General features: G+C 43.5%; 1 protein-coding gene across 6 annotated transcripts in view; it reads left to right on the forward strand.

The window, feature by feature from the left end:
- The window catches only part of Snx21 (Sorting nexin 21), a 435,957-nt gene that overhangs the window by 274,962 nt on the left and 136,570 nt on the right, over window positions 1-24,425 (forward strand). For all 6 annotated transcript variants that reach the window (XR_011044485.1, XR_011044484.1, XM_068373793.1 and 3 more), the window contains exon 3: window positions 6,338-6,468. Coding sequence is in view for 4 of the 6 variants with exons in the window: in XM_068373793.1 (XP_068229894.1) it covers window positions 6,338-6,468 (131 nt within the window). In the remaining 2 variants the exon portion in view is untranslated. The remainder of the gene's footprint in view (window positions 1-6,337; window positions 6,469-24,425) is intronic.

Raw genomic sequence — 24,425 nt, forward strand, 5'->3', positions numbered from 1 at the left:
ACTAGTGCTCTCATTATCAAACAGGTTATCATTATCAAATTCCTCAACAAGAATATCCTTTATTTCATCTAAAAAATAACCTTCCTCTTTAGACCGTTCATTACAAAAGGAACAACAAACAACCACTTCCGCATGAACGCCCGAAGCGCACTGATGGGAAACCAGTTTTCTAACATCAAGCTACCTTCAGAAATCAGAAAAATAGTTGCCAGACATCATATAAGTTTCTATTTACAGCCCCCATATGCTGAGAGTGTTGCCAAGTGGTGATCCTATACTTACTATACGAGTAAACGTAATATCACGAGACTGACGGCTTGAAAAAGGTAATTAAAGTCATGAACGGAATATGCAGTTGAAGGCGGTACCGAGTAGATCGTTGTGAACGGTTTATCACGTGGGTGACGCTTAACAGGTTAATGGGATATCCTCAGTCATTCCCCAAGGTGTTCTCTCAACATTATTTGTGGATGATCTCTCAATATCATTTGCTGGCACTAGAATGGCAATTGTTGAGAGAAAAATCCAACTCTCTTTTGACAAAATTATCCAGTGGGCTGACATGAATGGATTTAAGTTCTCTACAAGTAAAACTACCATTGTCCATTTTTGTCGTATCCGGGGAGTACATCCAGACCCGGATATATAGATTAAAGGTGAAGCTAAATTTTTAGGTTTGATATTTGATTGTAGGCTTACATGGGTTTCTCACTTAAAAGCGTTAAAAGCTAAAAGTCTCGAGGCTCTGAATATCTTAAAAGTATTGTCCCATACATCATGGGGGGCAGACCGCAATACTATTTTAAAATTATACAAGGCCTTCATTTTTTCCAAAATTAGTTATGGATGTGAAATATACTCTTCAGCCACCCCAAGCCCGTTAAAAATATTAGACTTGATACATCATGCAGGTATTAGATTGTCTACAGGAGCATTTAAAACCTCCCCTATCCCAAGTCTCCTTGTTGATGCTGGAGAGTTACCTCTAGACCTTTACCGAATATCTTCCATTATTCGGTATTAGTTTAGATTGCAAAGACTCCCTAACTCTTTAGCCTTTCAGACTGCAAGCCTTGTAAGACACGCATCATACTTTGAGTTGCACCCAAAATCTCCTCAACCTTATGGCTTTCGGGTGAAACGATTATTAAACAGTCTTGATATAATTAGAAGTAAGGTACTTCCATTCAAGGTATCATCAACGCCTTCATGGAAATTACCAGAGATATCTTTTTGTAAATACTTTATTGGAGTTAAGAATATGACTGACCTAGAAGCCAGGTCTCTTTTTGTGGAACATGTTGAAGAACATAGAGGATCGACTTTTATATATACTGATGGCTCCAAATCTGATGTTGGCGTTGGATTTGGAGTACATAGTAATGGTTTTAATTGTAGAGGTGCACTTCCTCTAACAGCTTTCATATTCACTGCCGAACTGTATGGCATACTAACCGCTATTGAGAAATTAGCGTTGGAGAAGGAGGGTAATTTTACAAGTTTTAGTGATGCAAGGAGTGTCCTTCAAGCTTTAGAAGTTTTTAATTCTAGCAACCCTCTAGTTTTAAAGATTTCGGAATGGCTTTTTATTATTGGACGGAGAGGTATAACAGTTAGATTTTGTTGGGTTCCAGCACACGTAGGTGTGTGTGGGAATGAGAAGGCAGATTCACTGGCAAAGAATGCTGCATCCGAGTCGCTGCCAAGAAGATATCCCATTCCGTGTAACGATTTCCTACCTAACATCAAGAAATTGCTTTGTAATAAATGGCAACATCACTGGGATAGTCTAGATGGCAATAAAATGAGAGAAGTAACAAATGCCATATCTCCGGAGGTATAACATGATGCCCCGAAAATGGGAGACTTCTCTTAGTCGTCTCCGTATTGGTCACACTCGGTTGACACACGAGTTTCTGCTGAAGGGCCAACACCAACCCTATTGTGAAGACTGTTTAGTACCTCTAACAGTGAGGCATTTGTTGACTGAATGCCCCAATTATAATAAGTTAAGGAATAGATATTTGTTTGAGGCTTGAGGTGAGGGTGGCAGGTTCATCCTCACCAAGATTCTTGGACATGATGTGTCCTACTATGCAAGGGACATTTATAGATTTATTTCAGAAGCAGGTCTTCTGAAAACTATCTAACGTTTATAATGACATCCAACTTTTACGGTTTTAATTGAATAATCTTTATTTTTTTTGCATATATAAACTAAATGATATTGGCGTCAATGGCTTTAGGTGTCAGGATGCCTGAAAACCTTAAATCAATCAATTAATCAATCCTGACAGTACACTCGCAGGTCATGATCCTAGGAAAATTGCTTCTTCATTGAATTTTTTCCAATACATGGATTTCGAGTGTCTTCGCTCGTATACTCTATGGAATTGATCCAGAGTGTTTTTTAAACTCTACGCGAAGCAAGTGCAAGAATTGAAAAGGTACGTGGTGGCGGCAGGTAGTGTGCTAAAACCTGTCGCTTAACGCTGCGAGGAGCAGTGAATTGATTGGGACTATATTGTATAGGGTGTACATGTTGACACCTTACAGTGCAACATGCTAAGTGAAGTGTCACCAAGGTGTCACCATGGACTGTTCCAGTGGATTAAAGGTGAAGAAACATAGAGTTAACACTTGTGCCATGGGTTTTTACACAGTGTAAAAAGACAGTCATTCACAGAAATGTATATTAGAAAATTTATTAAATTTTCAGTTTGGTGGCATTAACTATCGTTTCCTTACAGGTGAAACAAGTATTTCTGGTCTTGTCTGCAATTTTTATGTTTCTTGTTATTCACTAGCATTTTTTGTGTTATTATAAAATGTATGTTGAATTACTATTAATTGATTACCAATAAATAACTGATTGGTATTTGCGTCTTATTTCGCCCCAAATTTAAACAAAGATATGTACAAGCATTACTTATTTATCCCTTATTCTGCATAATAACATGAGAACAACTGAAATAACTTTGTTCTTACATTTATACAAACCTCTTCTGCTTATGCATACCTTGTTCGCACATGGATATAAACTTGTCTGTTGCTGTATACAGCTAAGCCTGTATACCTTGGATGCTACGGTGGCTTATGGAAACCTTTGTTCGTATTGGGAATACAAACTTCGACTGGTTGGGTATACAGCGAGACCTGTATGCTTTTTGTTGCTAGGTTTGTTCATATGAAATATGTAAACTTCGAGACTTTTCCTGAGTCTGGTATGACTCCTCCCTGCAGGGGGAAAGAAGCACTAACATAGTTCATGATTAGAAGTAATGACGTATAACGGTAACGTCATATATCTCTAAGGTCTGAGCGACCAAGGAAATTTTCTCTTGAGGTTAAGGCACAATTGGAAGATCCAGATACATTAATGTTCTGGTAACCTTCCATCAGGACGACATGGCCTGAGCCCAAAAAACGGATTTTGAGCGAAGCGAAAAATCTATTTTTGGGTGAGATAGCCATGTCGTCCTGATGGACCCGCCCTCCTTTCTATGAAAAGGCCTTGGCAGGATCCCTCCTGAAACTTTTGTATCTGTAGCACCTGCTCAACGCTACAAGGAATAAACATGGCGGCGACGATGGCGCAATCTAGATACTCAAATAGTAACGGAGGAAGGGAACCTTAATAACAGCCCCCCTTTTATTTTACCACTTTCCCCCTCGAAGCGTAAATGCTATTTGGGGTGAAGATTGCTATGTGGCGTGTCAAGAATACGTCCCCTGATATTATGCGATATCCTTAAAGGAAACTTTAAGGATATTCGCACCAGGAGTTAGAATTCTGGAGACCTTAAGTTAAATTCTCTGAGAATATCACTGTAGTCAAATATACCCTAGGAAGCTACTTAAAGGAACCTTTCATCAGGATGACATGGCTATCTCACCCAAAACTAGATTTTTCGCTTCGCTCAAAATCCGTTTACCGGACCCCCCTTTCTCCTATTCTGTCTGATGAGAAGTGTACTCAACAAGATCTGCCAATCTCTCGATGACTTTCATAGCTCTGCTATGGCATCACACAGAATTGTTTCCAGACCTTCTGCAGCTTCTAACAGAGCTTCCAAGAGAACTCCCACCACGACACGATCTACTCAAACAGCCACATGCGAACATCTTCCACAAAGCCGTAGCTTCGCTACGACTTTTCGCCAGGAGACTATTCATGACCTCCTCACTCAGAAAGGATTTTTGCAACAAGTTGCAAAACAGATGCCTGGACATCAGTCTATCAGGCAAAGTGGACTGTCTTCTGTGGTTGGTGTCGTGAAAGGGGTATCTCTCTTCTCGATGCAACTACTGTATTCCAGCAATAGTGGAGTTCCTTGTGCACCTGCAGGAAGAAATACTCCTCTCGGTTTCGACAGTAAAATGTTACCGCTCAGCCTTGAGTCTCACCTTTAAGCTGAAAGGAGTAGATATTTCCTCTTTACTAGAGCTTTCTCCCCTCATACAAAGTTATGAACTTACCTGTCCCCAGTCGGGAGTGAGACCACCTCCCTGGAACGTGGTTCAGGTCCTTCAGTCTTTGAAGGGTCCCAATTCGAACCATTGTGCCAGGCAACAGATCGCCACCTCACTCTGAAGACAGTGTTCCTACTTGCTTTGGCTTTGGCCAAAAGAGTTAGTGAATGTCATGGTCTCTTGCGTGACATCACCCATTCAAGGGTATGGGGAGAGGTAAGCCTCAACTTTGTACCTGAGTTTATTTCAAAGACTCAAAATCTGGGGGTAGCGGATCCTAGATTTGATTCCTTCCTGATAAACATTCTCTGCTCTGTAACTGATGACCCAGATCAACTGTTACTATACCCAGTAAGGAGTTTTAGGTATTATGTACCTCAAAATGACATCTGCAGCTTGCCCCCGAGTGCCAGCATTCTTTGTCAGCACAGGGAAGATCAAGAGGAGAATCACGAAGAACACCATCTCTGCATGGATTTGCAAGGTCATTGACGTGGCACTGAATCCCAATCCTCCTCCGACATGTCGACTCAGAGTCTATGACGTCAGGAGCATTGCTACGTCCCTGGCGTTTAAACAAAACTACTCTGTAGTGCAGGTACTTCAAGCGGGGATGTGGAAGAGCCAGACGACCTTCACCGCCCACTACCTGCAAGATGTAACCTACAGGAACATGGAAATATTTTCCATTGGTCCTGTGGTGGCTGCACAACAACTGGTTTAACACCTCAAGCTCCATGATGGACAAGTAGGAGAGGGTTGAGGGTAAAGGTTACCCAGGATTAGTCTGAATGAATGATTAAGAATGACTGGCTCCTTCTTTTCTTCATCTTCCCCTCTCTTAGGGAATCAGCACCCACGGTCGTCTGCAAAGCTGACCTCGACTACCTGCAGGTAAACCATTGTTGCTTTATGTAACCTGTTATTGTTCCAATACAGTACTTGTTGCATCTTCATACCCTAACAAGTGGGGTATTGTGTATGTCTTGGTAACCTCTTAAGATTCCTATGACTCAGAAGAAATCTAACCTAGACAGTCACATTGCTAGTATCACAAGCACACAGCTTGTGTAGGCTGCGGACTATGCTTAGCACGGTTTTAGCGAGGCGTAGGGTTTCCACAAATTACTGTACAGGTATGTACAAAACACATATAGTAAAGGGAAAAACCCTGGGTCAAAGCCAAAAGCCAATTGGAAAGAACATCCACCTTCGTAATGGGTTAAGTCATCCCCTATAAATACTGTTAGTTTGTATTTAGTGAAGGAAGAAATGACAAATTTTGAAGTAATTTGTAATTTTCCTATCGATACAAACCTGTAGTTATTTATACAGATTGGCTCGCCAGCACCAGTCCCCCTTGAAGTCCTACCTCCCAGCAAAGTGGGTTCTCAACCCAGGTGTGTGAGTGAGCAGGGTAGCTACTACACCCCCCCCCCTCCGCTTCCTAGCATGGGTGATAGCACCTCCCCGCTCCCCCTTCCGCTAACTAGGGGGTGGGGGGAGGAGGGGTTAACCCTCGTTATAAATCTAATGGCTCAATTTTCAGCTTCGCCAAAAATAACATCCCGTATAAATAGCTACAGGTGTGTATCATTACGAAAAATACAAGTTACTTCCAAATTTCTCATAATTTGATAAAACAATCTGAAGATGTCAAGAGTAATTTTTGTTTGTATTTAATTTTGTAGGATTATATATTACAAATGCCGCTTTCACCATGTATGACCCCAAAACAAATAGGCTATTGTAATTTAATTAATTACATTCCCTTTATAAGGAATGAAGTACTAAGTTCTGCCTTTGTAAAATATTTTCATTTTGATATGTTGAAATTGTTAATTGTTTGTTTGCATAATTTCAGATGACATTGTTGCTCCAGAAGTGTTAGTCCAGTCTTTGTCAGAGTTGGTTGTTAAACCCAGAGTCAAAACTGCTGTTTTCTTTGAAATTTCTTCTGCTCAGTCCAAGTCCAATCAAGGAGAAAAATATGTGGTAATACATTTTTTATGATTTTCTTTAATGGTGTAATGAATTAGAATTTGTCCATTTCACAAACTTTTCAATAATAGATGAACTGTGGTGTAGATATTAAAAATTTTTGTTCTGGCGCAAGATACAAACCTTCCACTCTTTACCACGGAGTATTTATATTGGCAAACCTGAAACCAACCGAAAAGCTATTTGTCTGGGTGTAATTACCCACCACTAGTTAGCAAGGGAGGAGCGGGGTAGGTCAGCCCACCAGCTCACACCAGCACTAGAGACTAACTCACTTTTTAATTCAGCTCAGTAGAGTGAAGACGTAGTCTTTTCTCTTCTGCCAAACCTTTTAACTGGTTTTACGATGTAAAGCAACTGGCCTAAAGTTTAATGTAAAGTCCATTTTCTTTCAGTGCTACCTTCCTTGGGGGTCACAGGTTCCCCATACAAGGCAAGGTAGCAAGAGGTCTTTGGCCTCGACTTTTGCTGCTCACCCAACGTTCACTCTGATTTGACAGATGGGCATGATCAGTTGCTGACAAGAACTCCTCGGAGTGCCTTGTCAGTTAACCCCTACAGGGTGAACCAAGAAACGAGCTTCGGCTACATTTCACAGGCAACACTCGATGTCGACCTTTAACTTGAGCTTAACTCGTTGATGGGAAGCAAAGAGTACTGCCCAGAAGTTCTCCTCCAGGTGTTGGATAATTTTCACTTTTGAGGGAGAGTTAACCTCCACCACGTGTTGAGGAACTTTCCCTTCCAAGGGAGAGTTCCTCCACCAGCCACTGTCCAACAATCTCCTTGCTTGAGGGAAGAATTGCAGACAGCGGTGACAGAGGTTGGTCGCCTTTCCCGTCCGCAGGAGAGAATGCCTTTATCTGTGTGGTTTCCCCTTCGGGGAATCCCTCCGGCGGGAATTGGATTCATCCATGCTCTGTCCTTGCTTTTTGGAGCTTGTCAAAGAATGAGTCGGGTGATTGCTTACAATTCATACTCTTTGCTGCCATACCCTCAAGGTACAAAAAAAGTCTTGTTGCAACTTCCTTCTGGTATCTTTATAGCAGATAGTGAAGCGACTGTCTCCTCTCCCATTGACGAGTCTAAAAAAAACTGGTCTTTAAGTCCAGCACAGCCATTTTTGTTCCCTTCTGAGGGGATGGCATGAGGCTACTCACCACACCTTTTTTGGGGGTAGGATGAGCAGGAGTACTAAACGGATTTTGAGCGAAGCGAAAAATCTATTTTTGGGTGAGATAGCCATGTTGTCCTGATGGAAGGTTCCTTTAAGTAGCTTCCTAGGGTATATTTGACTACAGTGATATTCCCAGAGAATTCAACTTAAGGTCTCCAGAATTCTAACTCCTGGCACGAATATCCTTAAAGTTTCCCTTAAGGATATCGCAAAATATCAGGGGACGTATTCTTGACACGCCACATAGCAATCTGCACCCCGCACAGCGTTTACGCTTCGAGGGGGAAAAGTGGCAAAATAAGAGAGGAGCCGTTAATAAGGTTCCCCTCCTCCGTTACTGTTTGAGTGCTCAGATGGTGCCGCCATCGCCGCCATCTTTATTCCTTGTAGCGTTGAGCCGGTGCTACAGATACAGTTATTGGGAGGGATCCTGCCAAGGCCTTTCAAAGAAAGGAGGGCGGGTCCATTAGGACGACAGGGCTATCTCACCCAAAAATAGATTTTTCCCTTCGCTCAAAATCTGTTTTTTGGGCTCAGGCCATGTCATCCTGATGGAAGTTTACCAGAGTATTAATGTATCCGTGGATTTTCCAATCGTGCCTTAACCTCAAGACAATATTTCCTTGGTCATTTAGACCTTAGAGACCTATGACGTTACCGTTATACGTCATTGCTTCTAATCACGAACTATGTTAATGCTTCCTGCCCCCTACAGGGAAGAGTCATCCTAGACTCGGGAAAAAGTCTCAAAGTTTGCATATTTCATATGACCAACCTAGCAACCAAAGGGGCATACAGGTCTCACTGTATGCCTTTTGCCAAAGTTTGTATTTTCAAAGCGAACCCAGGTTCACATAAGCCACCATAGCATTTAAAGTATATCAGCTCAGCTATATACCACAACGGATAAGTTTATATCCGTATTGAAACAAGGTAAGCATGGGCAGAAAAAGTTTGTATACATGCAGGAACAAAGTTGTTCAACGTTATTATGCAGAATGATAAGGAATAAAAAAGTAATGCTCATACATAACTTTATTTATATATGTTTGGGGCGAAATAAGACGTAAAAAACAATCAGACATTTATTCAGCATACATTTCATAATAACATAAAAAATGCAAGCGAATAAGCTTTTGTAAACATAGAAAATAGACTAGATCAGAAATACTTATTTTATTTTGAAAACAAAAGTTCATGCCACTCAATTGAAAATTCAATAATTTTCTAATACTTCTCTGAGAAAGTCTGTCTATTTACACTTGTGTAAAAAAACACACGGCACTAGTGTTAAGTCTATGTTTCTTCACCTTTAGACACTGGAACAGTCCATAATGTCACCTTGATGACATTTCACTTACCATGTTGCACAGTAATGTGCCAACATGTACACCCTATAGAATTATCGTCCCAATTAATTCACTGTTCCTCGCAGCACTAAGCAACAGGTTTTAGTACACTACCTGCCGCCACCACATATCTCTTTAATTCTTGCACTTGCTTCGCGTAGTGCTTGAAAAATACTCGGGATGACTTCCATCCAGTATACGAGCGAAGACGGTCGAAATCCAAGTGCTGGAAAAAATTTAATGACAAAGCAATTTTTCTAGGATCATGACCTGCGGGTGTACTGTCAGGATCCGCTTTGCAAATGAAGTAGGTGATCTTCGCCCTTAGTTGTTTCAGGGGTAAATTTGAGCCTGATGTTTCTCCTTTAAAGAGCTGTCCTCCCCTGAAGTGTGAAGTTCTACGAAGATAGACCTTTGCACATTCTACTGGACACAGCGAGACATCTTCCTTCAGAGGGCAGATTCTTAGTGAGTAGCTCGTTCTTGGCAAGAAACGTTGGGTCAGGGAAGAGATTCAATTCTCCCATTTCAGTAAACTGTAGATCCTGTTGTCCCTTTCAATGAGAATCTAGTCAACACAATTGATAGGCGTATCCCTTCTCATGTGCTAAGGTACCGAGTGAAGGACAAACCGTGGTTCAATGATGATTGTAGACGTGCTTATTTAGAGAAGCACGAGGCCTATCACTTTTGGAAGGGTAACAGATCAGATATGACCTGGAACAACTATACTCAGCTTCGAGCTTTTGCTCAGAGAGTTTATGCCTCAACTGAAAAGGAGTACAATTTAACCATAAAAGAAACCCTTTCTGGTACAACTCAGGAACATAAATGGTGGTCTACCCTTAAATCTGCACTCTTTGGTGTAGATGCAACAGTTCCTCCTTTACTTAAACCAGATGGCTCAGTCACTCACTGTCCAAAGGAAAAGGCAACCCTTTTGGCTGATGTTTTTGACAGTAAACAGAGTAATGAAAAACTTGAAATTCCTCATTCCTGTTTTCCTGAGGCTAAACTAACTAGTTTAGCTTTTTGATCTCGTGAGATTAAAGCTCTGTTGATGGACCTTGATGCTTATGGAGGTGTAAATCCAAATGGTATTTTTCCATTGTTTTTTATAAAGACAGCAGATTTCTTAGCTCCAAAGTTATCTGTTATTTTGCGCAAGTTAGCAAGAAGAGGAGCTTTTAGCACTTGTTGGAGAATTGGTAATGTTACTCCTCTATGTAAATGTGTTAGTGGTAGCTCAAGTCCCACTGATTACCGCCCAATTTCCATAACTCATATTATCTAAAGTTTTTGAACGTCTTCTGGCAAAAAGTCTTAATAGGTTTGCTGAAGGTAATCATCTACTCCTAGTTTGCAATTTGGGTTTCGTAAAGGCCTTGGAGCATGTGATGCCCTTCTTACAATCTCCAATGCTGTAAAGAAATCCCTTGATTGTGGTCAGGAAGTTCGTATGATTGGCCTTGATTTTAGTGCTGCCTTTGACCGTGTTAATCATGAGGCCCTTGTTTTCAAACTGGAACAGTTGGGAGTGGGTGGGTCATCTCTTAGCATTATTATTGATTTTTTAAGTAATAGATCTCAAAGAGTTGTTGTTGATGGGCACCATAGTGAGTATAGGAATGTGATATCCGGTGTTCCACAGGGTAGTGTTCTTGGCCCATTACTTTTCATACTATATACACATGACATGTGGTTTGGCCCAGAAAACAAGCTTGTTGCATATGCAGATGATGCTACTCTCTTTGCATCAATTCCATCCCCTGAATGTAGATCTGGGGATTGTGAATCCCTTAATAGAGATTTAGCTAAAATTAGTGCATGGTGCAAATTATGGGGTATGAAGTTGAATCCTAACAAAACTCAAAGTATGATTGTAAGTAGGTCAAGGACGGTGGCTCCTCAACATTCGGATCTCAGTATTGATAATATTTCTTTAAATTTGTATGACTCTTTTAAATTTTAGGTGTGAGACTCGACAGAAAATTTACTTTTGAGAAACACATTAGGTCTGTGTCTTCTTCAATTGCACAAAAAATTGGCTTATTGAGAAAGTCTTCCAAGATTTTCGGTGATCAATCTATTCTGAAGAAGTGTTTTAATTCTTTCATTCTACCTTGTTTTGAGTATTGTTCTCCTGTCTGGTGTTCAGCTGCTGATTCTCATCTTAATTTGTTGGACAGAAACTTACAGTCTATTAAATTTCTTATTCCTGATCTAGATATTAATCTTTTGCACCGTCGTTCAATTAGTTCATTATGCATGCTGCATAAGATTTTTCATAATTCTGACCATCCTTTACATTCAGATCTCCCTGGACAATTCTATCCTGTTCGTAATACTAGGCAGGCAGTTAATTCTAATAGCCAGGCCTTCTCCATCAATTCTAATAGCCAGGCCCCCTCCATCATGAGGCTCAATACTACACAGTATTCTAGCAGTTTTATTCCAGCTGTTACTAAGTTGTGGAAGGATCTTCCTAATCGGGTAGTTGAATCAGTAGAACTTCAAAAGTTCAAAGTAGGAGCAAATGTTTTTATGTTGACCAGGCTGACATGAGTCTTTCTATTGTTTATATATGACATATCTGTTTTTGACATTGTTGATAGTTTATACAGTATAGAACATATCTGTTTTGATGCTGTTACTGTTTTTAGAATGATATAATGTTAATTTATTCTCATCATTTATTTATTTCCTTATTTCCTTTCTTCACTGGGCTATTTTTCTCTGTTGGAGCCCTTGGGCTTATAGCATCTTGCTCTTCCAACTAGGGTTGTAGCTTGGCTAGTAATAATAATAATAATAATAATAATAATAATAATAATAATAATACTGAGAAAGGGCCACTATTTCACTATCTCTAGCCTCTGAGGCTAGGGCAAACAAGAATATAACTTTTTGAGTCAAATCTTTCAGAGAGCAATTCTCGTTGTCCAATATCGAGGCAAAGTGTAGTACCTTATCCAAGGACCATGAAATGGGCTTTGGAGGAGCTGCAGGCCTAAGCCTAGCGTAGGCCTTGGGGATCTTGTTAAAGATTTCATTAGAAAAGTCTACTAGGAAGGCGTAGAGCAAGGGTCTAGTCAAGGCAGATTTACACGTAGTTATCGTGTTGGCTGCTAAACCTTGTTCATGAAGATGAATAAAGAAGGATAAACAGAAATCTGTTGAGATTTCTTTTGGTTTTCTTGCCTTGACAGAAGCAACCCACTTCTTCCAAGATGACTCATATTGCCTTGGTAGATTTAGACTTATATTCCTCTAAGAAGTCTATACTTTCTTTCGAGATTCCAAACCTTTTCCTTACTGGTAAGGAGAGAAAATCATGAGATGAAGATCTTGGGTTTTCTGTGATGAAGCGAAGACAGTCGACTTCTGTACTTATTGAGTCAGAACTGGGTCCGGCAGAGGAATCAGCCTCGGCTGCAATTCCAATACTAGAGGGAACCAGTTGCTCTTGGGCCACTTGTGAGCCCCTAGGGCTGCTGTTCCTTGAAAAGATCTCAACTTGTTGAGGACCTTCAGCAGCAGGTTGGTTGGAGGGAACAGATAAATCCTGGTCCACCTGTTCCAGTCGAGGGACATGGTGTCCACTGCTTCCGCTAGAGGGTCCTCGTATAGGGCCACATACCGAGAAAGTTTCTCGTTGTCGCTCGTCGTGAAGAGGTCGATCTGCAGTTCTGGGACTTGATGTAAGATGAAGGAGAATGATCTTGTGTCTAGGGACCATTCTGACTCTATCGGTGTTAGTCTGGATAGAGCGTCCGCCGTCACATTGCGGAAACCTTGAAGGTGAACTGCTGATAAATGCCATCTCTTCTTTTCCGCTAAGTGGAAGATGGCCAACATTACTTGGTTGAGTTGGGGTGATCTCGAGACTTGACGATTCAGGCATCTCATTATCATCTCGCTGTCCAGAATCAGTCTTATGTGGACTGAAGGGCGAGGGGACAATTTATTCAGTGTGAGGAAGACTGCCATGGCTTCCAAAATGTTGATGTGGAAGGTCTTGAATAGAGAGGACCAAGTTCCCTGGACTTTCCGTTGATGAGAGTGACCTCCCCATCCTTCCAATGATGCGTCCGTGTGGATGATGACCGAGGGTGGAGGCGGTTGCAGAGGCACTGACCTCTTCAAGTTCTTGGCCTCCGACCATGGCTTGAGAAGTGATCGTAGTCGGATCGGCATTGGTCTTATTAGATCTCTTTTAGCGTTTGATGCGTATCTTCTCCAGACTCCTGATGCATCTTTTAGCTGTGCTCTAAGCCCTGGGTCTGTCACTGATGCAAACTGAAGGGAGCCCAGCACTCTCTCCTGTTGGCGTCTTGAAATCCTGTCGGATTTTAGAAGTCTCTTGACAGATCCAGCTATCTCTCTCCTCTTCTTTAATGGAATGGAGAGACGATGTGACTGTAAGTCCCAAAATATGCCTAGCCATTGGAATTTCTGAGCTGGAGATAGTTGAGACTTTTTGGTGTTAATCTTGAATCCTAGATGTTCCAGGAACTGGATCACTTTCTTGGATGCTTGCATGCATTTCGACTCGGATGCTGCCCACACCAGCCAATCGTCCAGATAGGATACCACCTGGACACCTTGTAGGCGTAGTTATTGAACGACTGCATCTGCAAGCTTCGTGAAGATCCTTGGGGCTATGTTTAGTCTTAAGGGCATGGCTCTGAAAGCGTACTTTCTTTTTTGTAGCCTGAATCCTAGGTAGGAGGAGAGTTGGCGATTGATCGGAATATGCCAATAGGCATCTGCCATGTCTATGGAGATTGTGTATGCCCTTTTGGGCAATAGGGTCCTTATGTGTTGAAGGGTCAGCATCCTGAACTTGTCGTTTTCTATGAACTTGTTGAGTGGCGACAAATCCAGAATGACTCTGAGTTTGTCTGAGTCCTTCTTGGGAACACAAAACAGCCTTCCTTGGAACTTAATGGACTTTGCCCTCCTTATTACCCGTTTGCTCAAGAGTTCTTGGGTATATTCTTCCAGAAAGGGGGTGGAGTTTTGGAAGAAATGAGGAAATGATGGTGGAGCTGTCTTCCAGCTCCAACCCAGTCCGTTCTTGATTAGGCTGTGGGCCGATGGATCGAAGGTCCAGCGATTCCGGAATAGTCAGAGTCTTCCTCCTACTGGAAGCATCTCATTGCTTCTGGTGTCCGGAGGGCTTGCCTCCTTGACCGCGTCCTCCCCTACCCCCTCTTCCTCTTGAGGGACGTTTAGAGGAACCTCTACTTGACCTTCTACCTTTATAGCGAAAGGTAGTGGTCTGGTTGTCATAGGCGGGAGTGAAGGGTGGTGACTGATTCACCACCTGCTGGGGTACCATCTGGTAGGTGGGTTGGGGCTGTGCCACCATCTTGGGCACCGAGGTCATGGGAAGTTGCTGCTGTTGTCTTGCGGGGCGAGAGGGCAACCATGGCCTCTTTGTCTTCCATTTTGGTTGGGGACCCTCATCCGGGGAAGACTTCCTTTTAGCCGACATACCCCACTTCTAGAGAAGATTCCTGTTCTCCGTGGCGGCCTTGTCGACTATCTCCTTGACCACTTCATTTGGGAAGAGGTCTTTCCCCCAGATATTGGAAGATATCAACTTCCTAGGTTCGTGTCTCACCGCAGCTGAGGCAAACACGAACTCCCTGCAAGGCCTTCTAGCCCTAACAAAGCCATAAAAGTCTTTAATCAGAGTTGCCAAATGTGTTTTGGCCAAGACCATGAACATGTCTGGGGACATATGTTCACTGGCCATCGCCTCCATAGTAATCTGGGGGGACAGAGAGGCAGCAAGCCTTTCCTTCGTCTCCTGCTCCCTACGCAGGAGTAAATCAGACAACTTGGGGAGGTTTTCGCTGAACTGACGTCCAGCGATATCTGCCTCCAACTTCCCGACTGAGAAGGTAAGCTGAATATCTTTCCTTCCAGTCCTTGTGATCTGTAGGCAGGGCTAGGGAAAGAGGCCTACACTCCTCCAGTATAGGGCAAGGTTTCCCAGCTTCCACTGCCTTGATCACCGCCTTGAACCCTTTCTCCGCAAAGGGAAAGGCCATTGTTGCTGGAGCAAGAAAGGAAGGGTGTTTCTTACTCAGGGCTGGCACCTTAGAATTAGTGAGGCCCCTGTCCTTCAGACTGCTGGCCAACAAAGCTTGAGCCTTTGTATGGTCAAGCACTATGACCTCCTTCGGCTCTGTCTCCTCTTTGGATACAGGTTCTGCATTTAGACGGACGAATCAGTCAGGGTAGGAATCAAAGCTGGGCCAGAACTCGATGTTCTTGATAAGGACAGCTCCCAGCATCTCCAAGATGAAGATCTTCCCATTCGTGATGGGCATGTACTCAGCATGCCTCCATGGGTTCACCTCAGAACACGAGGGAAGATCCTTGACATTGAGTCTCTTATGAGACCCACTGGACGCTGCAAGCTGATGAATCTCCTTCCTTAGCGCAGCTTCCCTCTCTTCCCTCCTCTTCTGGAACGTTTCCATCATGGCCATGATGGCAGACAGGGTCTTATCTGACATATCAGGTTAAGGAGCGGAGGACGCAGAGGGCACTGGTTCTGGGGCTGGAACCAACGAAATAGACACAGTTTCGATTTCATCCTCTTCCGTCTCTGGAGCCAACGTTGACTCCTCTTCCTGACCTTCAGCAAGAAGGTCCTTTTCGGTGTCTTCTGACACCTCTAACATCCTCTCGTCGTCTAGATGGATGTCTTTCATCGCATCCGAGACATCCGTATCTACGGATATCTGGACACAAGGGATCTCAGGGATGAGGCTGTGGAATAACAGCATCTGCAGATGCTTTGGGGAATAGATAGGCCCTCATACGCTCGTTTGGGAGGTAAGGCCCCGTGGCATTTTTCTGGAAGCCACGAACCCATCTACGCTGCTTACTCTGAGCTGCATCCCTTGACTCCGTTGTCTTAGGATCTTTAAAGGCCTCACTAACTAAGGCTTTGCACACATTACATACATGGGGGTCCCAATATTTGAGAGGTCCCTTGGTGATGGAACAATGGGAGTGTGTCCTACACTCCTCGTGGAGGCAGAAGTCCTTGCTGCGGACGTTGCAGAAGATGCCTCGGCACTTCACATGGTCCTCCTGTAAAGAGAGGAAAATAAAGTGAGTATAAGGTAGTTCATCTCACTAGATAAACTAATAAATATTATTAATAATATTTTCCATTTTATTTTATTGCATATAGCTTAGGATAGATAAATTAGAAATGAATTAGGAGAGACACATACATGTGTTTCCTGCCCAGCCAATTTCTGTGACCTCCCTAAAAATTAAGCCTAGGGTTATCCTCCTTAGGAGGCCCAATGGAAGTGTCTAGCTTATAAGGCTAGCTGCGTGTAACTTAACACCAACTTCCAAAGATTAGTAATGAGTGTCATTGGTAACTGATCATCTATCAGTATATGGAAAGAGAGTTCCTTTTCTTATCTTATGTGGTCTCAGCAATAGACTGTGCCTGAACACACAGAGTATGTTGGAAATTTAACTACTGTTTACTTTTATACCATAGTTTTCTGTTTGCAGTATGATCTATACTGCAAATATACTGGCTACTGTATAGACATATACTGTAGTTGTAGCTGGCATGTTGCTGGCAAGGCTAGCACCTTGGGCACAGTTCAACTGGCACAACATTGACTGAATTAGTAGCCGGTGGCTTGCCGGTCGCCGGCGGGTCACCGGCTGTCGGCACACTAGCCCAGTCAGCATTCTATGTGACAGGGTGGTGGCCGGTAGTCAGAACTCGGCCGGCTCTTGCCGGCTAAGTCAGTTGTGTCAGTAGATCATTAGCTGTCGGCACACAATTCTAGCCAGCATCTTGCTGGCTAGGGTAGGGGCCGGCAGCCGCCAGTTAGGTTAGCTAGGGTAGGGGCCGGCAGCCGCCAGTTAGGTTAGTACCTGGCGGCACTAGCTGATAGAGAGAGAAAGCAAGGAGTGAAGGATGTTGTAAGAGCACTGTCTCACTTCTTTCCTCCGGAATGAGGGTTCAAATGGAAGGGGAGAATATTCAATATTCAGGCTTCCACCCATTCACCTCCATTGTCGGTCACTGCCGGACACCGGTTGTGAATGGCAATCCAAGAGAGGACTGAAGAACACTCTATAGCAAAGGGATCTTCTGCCAGCAGCTGGTCCCGCCAACACAGCTATCCCAGAGCCTGTGTCCGAAGGGAAAGCTGAGCGACTAGGCCATACTAGCAGAAGCCCAAGCCGGCCCTACAACTTGCTGGCAAGCGGTGAGATTGCAGGACGATAGCCAAAGGGTTATGATAGCTAGGCAATCACTAAAGGACAGAGGGGGGAGGGAAAGGGTCCTGTATAGGGTGTGAGAGGAGCCGGCAGGTTACTGGTCCTACCGCACCCTAAGGAAGCTCTGTTTCAGTATCGGCGCCATCCTAGGTGGAAGGAGAATCTATTCTCCAACCTAGGGTCTGCCAATACAGTTAAGGGGCCGGCAGCCACCTAGCCGCCACCCTTAAACAAGAGAGAAACAGAGTTCCAGTGCCGGCGCCATCCTAGGCAGCAGAAGAATAACTGTTCTTCAGCCTAGGGTCTGCAAGCACAGGGCTAGTCTACTAGACTGCAGGGAGAAAGGGGTAAAACATATGACTCCTTCATGTGCAATCTAGGAAGGCTTAGCCTCCTATGCCAACAACATAAATCAACAGGGGAATCTCAGTCACCCTACCGATCAGCTGCCGGCACAAGACTATATACTCTGAGGTTCTGACCCAAACACAAAGCTTAACATCTGCAGCTATTTGAAGGGGCAGAAAAACCCTAGCCTAGTCTTGCCTGAATGACAACTTGAGGCAGACCAACTAGGGTTGTAGACAAAGGCTACGCTCAGAGGGAAAGACGGATTACCCTATACACAAGGGTAACCGGGGAGTACAGTATGTATGAAAGTATACTAAAGCCACTAGGCTATTAGTCTAGTGGCAGTGAGATCAACTACCTAAATCATCGAAGCTCTCTCGTATACTATCTCAGAAGAGGGAAGTTATATGCAATCGATATATCTTACATGTATGAATTGCCTAATTATCTTCATTTGAATTTAATAACACCAGGAAGGAACACTTATTATATCATGCATGAAAGTAAACTAGAACGCCTAGGCTAGGAAGCCTAGCGTAAACAAGATCGGCTACCTGAATTGCCGACGCTAATGTGAATACAATCGTCATAATATAATTAATTCTTAGCAATGAACACTAAATAGCTAATATCATTTATGCTATTATACTTGGAAAGTCGTTCTGGCTAACTAAATAACTCATGCGTCACGAACGACAGCGCCGAAGACGCCTCCGGTTCAGGCAATAGCTCTGCCCAAAAACCAACTTAATTTTGACTTAATTTTTTACTTTACGGCAAGAGCTAAATTTATACAACGTAAAGATCAAATACTCAACTTTCCAGAGGCAGAAGAAGCTGGAGATTGCATGATAAATCCGAAATATTGAGAGCTACCGGGAAAATCACCGAGCGAGTTCGCTACAGAAAGAGGAATAAAGATGGCGGCGATGGTGGCGCCATCTGAGCACTCAAACAGTAACGGAGGAGGGGAACCTTATTAACGGCTCCTCTCTTATTTTTCCACTTTTCCCCCGCGAAGCGTAAACGCTGTGCGGGGTGCAGATTGCTATGTGGCGTGTCAAGAATACGTCCCCTGATATTTTGCGATATCCTTAAGGGAAACTTTAAGGATATTCGCGCCAGGAGTTAGAATTCTGGAGACCTTAAGTTAAATTCTCTGGGAATATCACTGTAGTTAAATATATCCTAGGAAGCTACTTAAAGGAACCTTCCATTAGGACGACATGGCCTGAGCCCAAAAAGGGGACTATAGTTTCACAGAGAAGTCATGCGCAGTGTTGCACACCCACCGACTAAGATCTAGCGAGATGGGTGAGCAAGCTCTTCTGCCTGATGAAGGTTTGCGAGCAACCCAGGTTGCATGTCTTACATTATTACCCATGGTGGGTTTGCGAGACCCTTACCTAGTTCCTATAGCGTGTTTGCGAAACTCTCGCCTCGCCTTAGTAACCATGGCGGGTTTGCAAGACCCTCGCCTCGCTTAGTACCAATGGCGGTTTTGCGAGACCCTCCTCGCCAGTGTTAGTGTGCGCTAGTGCTGGGCTGGGCATATTGATACTTCCAAAATAACCCCAGTATTGAAAGTACAGTGAACCCTCGTTTATCGCGGTACAGTATACATACAAAAGATTCATGGAAAAGAAGCACATCCATTACATTTGTAGTACAGTAGTAGCCAACAGCAGCCTTACACCATTCTAATATGGTATGACTGCATCTGATTTGCGTTTCATGTTCGATTTAATTTTACTACGTACTGTATTCAGTACGGAATTATCGTATGATCACATTCTCTTTTCGTGTTTTATTTCTTTCTGTGTTTAATTATATGTCATATGTAATGCAATGAACAATCAGTAAGAGCAGATATTACTAATTACAGTATTAATGGAATTACAGGTAACGAAATATCGTATTTGGGGTCTTCAGATATTGCGGTATTTTCGAAATTTCCGGAAAATCCGCGATATGTATATATATATATGGGTTATGAAAAAAATCCGCGAAGTGGTGAATCCGCGATGGTCGAACCGCGAAGTAGCGAGGGTTTCTCTGTATTTTACGTCTCTTCAGACGGAGGTGTCTTTTCCTGGGACACCTCTTCAACTTCTTCCTGGGACACTTCTTCAATTTCTTCCGAGGGCATTGTGATCGGAAGTTGCTGCCGCTGCTTCTTTTTTCGCTCTAAGTGCATCCTGTAGGGAGTCGTGTGTTCATCGATCTTGTTGCAGAATTGCATAGAACGAACCATATCCTCGTCCCACTCTTGCAACATTTCTTTCACCTCCTTCGCAAGCTTGCAGAGCTTGGCAAGCCGTTCTAATGTTAAGCCCGTTTCTTCGACAATTTCTTGGATCTCTTCCTGTGTTTCACTGTCTTCTTCACTGGCCGATTTTGTCAGGTCTTCGAGGTCTGCGGCCTCGTAACTTCTACCGTCTTTTAACATATCGAGAAGCGTCACCTTCTCAGCAATCGTCATCATCCTTCGGTGGCGTTTAGGCTCACTACCAGCCTTAGTAGAAGCAGAACGCTTGGGAGGCATTGTACAGTAGGGTTTAACAGAAAGTTCAACAAAAAGTTCAACTTAAAACAGTCACGCACAGCACAGATTAAAGTCCGTAATAACTTAACAACATCTACACAGCGATACGGCGGGAGACAAAGTGACCGCAAAAACCTAGATGCTGCGGGTTGGAGATGCGGGCAAAACACCAATCACAGGCTAGATAACAAAACTTGAGTTCTGATTCGTCATCTATCAGCGCTTGAACCAATCACAACCCGTCTTATATGCTACGTAGGTTACCAATTCAAAGTACAAGATACCCTGCGTATACTGTACAGTAATAATAATAATAATAATAATAATAATAATAATAATAATAATAAATAATGATACTGTAATAATAATAATAATAATAATAATGATAATAATAACAATAATAATTTTAATAACAACAACAACAATAATAATAATAATAACAATAATAATAAACGGATTTTGAGCGAAGCGAAAAATCTATTTTTGGGTGAGATGGCCATGTCGTCCTGATGGAAGTTCCTATAGGGTAGCTTCCTAGGGTATATTACAACTACAGCGATATTCCCAGAGAATTTACCTTAAGGTACCAGAATTCTAACTCCTGGAGCGAGTATCCCTCGTGAAAGGGATATCGCGACATATCAGAGGACGTATTCTAGACACGCCACATGGCAATCTACATCCTGGACAGAGATTTCGTCTCGTAGGAGGTGATTGGCGAGATACGAATTCGGGAAAGAAAAAGGGGAGCCGCTCCCAAGGCTTCCCTATCCCCCGATTCGTATGCGTGCGTATTCCTTGTAGCGTACACGAGGTGCTACAGATACTGTATGTAGGGAGGGGTCCTACAGCCCTTTCTTAGAAAGGCAAGGGCGGGTCCATCAGGACGACATGGCCATCTCACCCAAAAATAGATTTTTCGCTTCGCTCAAAATCCGTTTTTTGGGCTCAAGCCATGTCGTCCTGATGGAAGTGTACCAGAGCATTACTGTATCTGTGGATTCTCAGAACGTGCCGTACTCCCCGGAGGTAATTTTTTCCCGGTCGACTAGACCTAGAGACCTAAGATGTTACCGTTATACATCTTTTCAACTAACTATAAACTATGTTAGAGCTTCCTGCCCCCTACAAGGAAGAGTCCTACTAGACTCTGGAAAAGTCTTGAAGAGTACATATATCTATGTATGAATACCAGGCAAGCTAATATAGTGGTCTCGCCCTATATTAAGTAAAGCATAGTTTGTATAGAACCACTGCGTCAATATATATTGACCAGTAATCCGCACAATACTTGTATTGGACAAAGGTTTATATCCGCATAGGAAGAAACTAATAAAACCGCCCTCGTCCCTTTATGGGACGGAGTCCTCCCATTAGGGGACTACATAAACCAATGCAACATAGCTTGCATAACAGAACAATTCTATCAGAATTATCCCAGATAAGATACATAGAATTAAATGCTCAATTATACCAATAAATTGACACAGGTGAAAGAGACGCAAGGTTCTCAAGAACAAGTTTATTGACAGACAATAAACAGACAGGTTAACAACAAATATATATATATATATATAAAAGAGGATAACCCAAAACTTTAAGCATAAGTATGATAGTAAACAGAACTTGTTTATCTGAAAGAAAAACCATTAAATGCCACTTTAATAAGATACCGAGGTATCAAGTCATAAAAGTCTGTATTACAAATCAATCACATTAGCGTTAGAAACGCTCGGCACACATGTCTGTACTTATGCTAGGTTCACCTTTGAAAGAAGGAACAGTCTATGTAGGCACTTAGTGCCCTCATTTAGTTTGTAGTACAGTATGTACCTACACACTCACCCTGGACTTAATCGTCCCAATTAAGACCACTGTTCCTCGCAGAGTTAAACAGTAGGGTTAACTACACGACCCACTGCTACCACAGATCTCTTAAGTTCCTCTACTTGCTTCGCATAGTGGCGAAAGAACACCCTGGAAGACTTCCAGCCCGTGTATGAACGGAGATGTTCAAAATCCATACAATTAAAGAAATTTAGGGATGAGGCAACTTTCCTCGGATCGTGACCTGCGGGTGTACTGTCAGGATCCGCTCTGCGAATAAAATATGTGATTTTCGCTCTGAGTTGATTCAGAGATAAATTTGAGCCTGATGTTTCTCCCCTGAATAGTTGACCACCCTTGAATTCTGAAGTTCTACGAAGATAGACCTTTAGGCATTCTACTGGACATAGAGATGCATCTTCTTTCAGAGGGCAGATTCTCCAGGGACCCCACCTGTTGGTGGGTAACTCATTCTTGGCGAGAAACGTAGGATCCGGAAACAGGTTCAGATCCCCCCCATCCAGGAACTGAACACGACCTGCCTCTCTCGAGAGGGCTACGATCTCACTAACCCTGGCCCCGGACGCGAGTGCAAATAGGAAAATAACTTTTTGCGTCAAATCCTTTAACGCACATTCTTCATTGCTCAACAGGGAGGCGAAATGAAGAACTTTGTCTAAAGACCATGAGATGGGCTTTGGAGGTGCTGAAGGTCTGAGCCTAGCGCAGGCTTTCGGAACTTTATTAAAGATCTCGTTACCTAGGTCGATCTGGAAGGCAAATAAAATGGGTCTCATCAAAGCAGATTTACACACTGAAATCGTGTTAGCTGCCAACCCTTGGCCATGGAGGTGGATGAAGAAAGATAAGCAGAAGTCTGTTGAGATCTCCTGCGGATTCTTTGCCTTTACAAAGGCCACCCATTTTCTCCAAGATGACTCATATTGCCTTCTAGTCGATTTGCACTTATATTCCTCTAGGAAGTCTATGCTGGCTTTCGAAATCCCGAAACGCTTTCTCACCGCAAGGGCGAGAAAATCATGAGCTGCAGGGTCCGGGTTTTCTGTAATGAAGCGCAGACAGTCGACTTCTGGACTCGCTGGGTCAGAACTGGATGTGGTAGCGGCACAAACTTCATCTGTAGTTCCAACGCCAAGGGGAACCACATACTGTTCGGCCACTTGTGGGCCACTATTTCCGCTACCCCCTTGAAGGATCTCAGTTTGTTGAGGACCATCAACAGAAGGTTGTGAGGAGGGAACAGATAAATCCTGGACCATCTGTTCCAGTCGAGGGACATCGCGTCCACTGCTTCCGCTAAGGGGTCCTCGTACGGGGACACGTACAGGGGCAACTTCTTGTTGTCTTTCGTCGCAAAGAGGTCTATCTGCAGTTCTGGGACTTGATTCAGAATGAAGGAGAATGATCCTGCGTCTAAGGACCATTCCGACTCTATCGGTGTGAACCTGGATAGAGCGTCCGCTGTCACATTGCGGACTCCTTGAAGGTGAACTGCCGACAGGTACCACTTCTTCTTTTCCGCCAATCGGAAAATGGCTAACATCACCTGGTTGAGAGGTGGTGACCTCGACCCTTGTCGATTCAAGCATCTCACAACCACCTCGCTGTCCATCACCAATCTTATGTGGATCGAGTGACGCGGGGAGACTTTCTTTAAGGTAAGGACCACTGCCATAGCTTCTAGAAAGTTTATATGAAAGGTCCTGAATAGCTTGGACCAAGTCCCCTGGACTTTTTTCCGATGAGAGTGACCTCCCCATCCCTCCTTTGAGGCGTCTGAGTGAATCGTCATCGACGGGGGAGGTGGCTGAAGAAGAACCGACTTCTTTAGATGTCTGGCTTGGGACCAAGGCCTGAGAAGAGTACGTAGCCGAGGCGGCACTGGTCTTCTCAGATCTCTTCGCGCGTTTGATGCATACCTTCTCCAAACTCCGGTTGCATCCTTTAGCTGTGCTCTTAGCACTGGGTCTGTCACTGAAGCAAACTGGAGAGAGCCTAGTACCCTCTCCTGTTCGCGTCTTGATATCCTTTCGGAATCTAGAAGTCTCTTGACAGAGCCCGCTATCTCCTTCCTTTTCTTCGTCGGGATGGAGAAACTGTGTGACAAAAGGTCCCAGTGGATTCCCAGCCACTGGAACTTTTGGGATGGAGAAAGTCGAGAGACTTTTTTCTGTTGATCTTGAAGCCTAGGTACTCTAGGAACTGGATCACCTGACTGGAAGCTTGCAAGCATTCGGTCTCGGATGCTGCCCACACCAGCCAGTCGTCCAGGTAGGCTACTACCTGAATTCCCTTTAGGCGTAATTGTTTGAGAGCTGCGCTCGCAATCTTCGTGAAAATCCTTGGGGCTATGTTTAGCCCGAATGGCATGGCTCTGAAGGCGTATAGTCTCCGTTGT

Source organism: Palaemon carinicauda, chromosome 5 (assembly GCF_036898095.1).
Source record: "Palaemon carinicauda isolate YSFRI2023 chromosome 5, ASM3689809v2, whole genome shotgun sequence".
NCBI classification, from domain to species: Eukaryota; Metazoa; Arthropoda; class Malacostraca; order Decapoda; family Palaemonidae; genus Palaemon; species Palaemon carinicauda.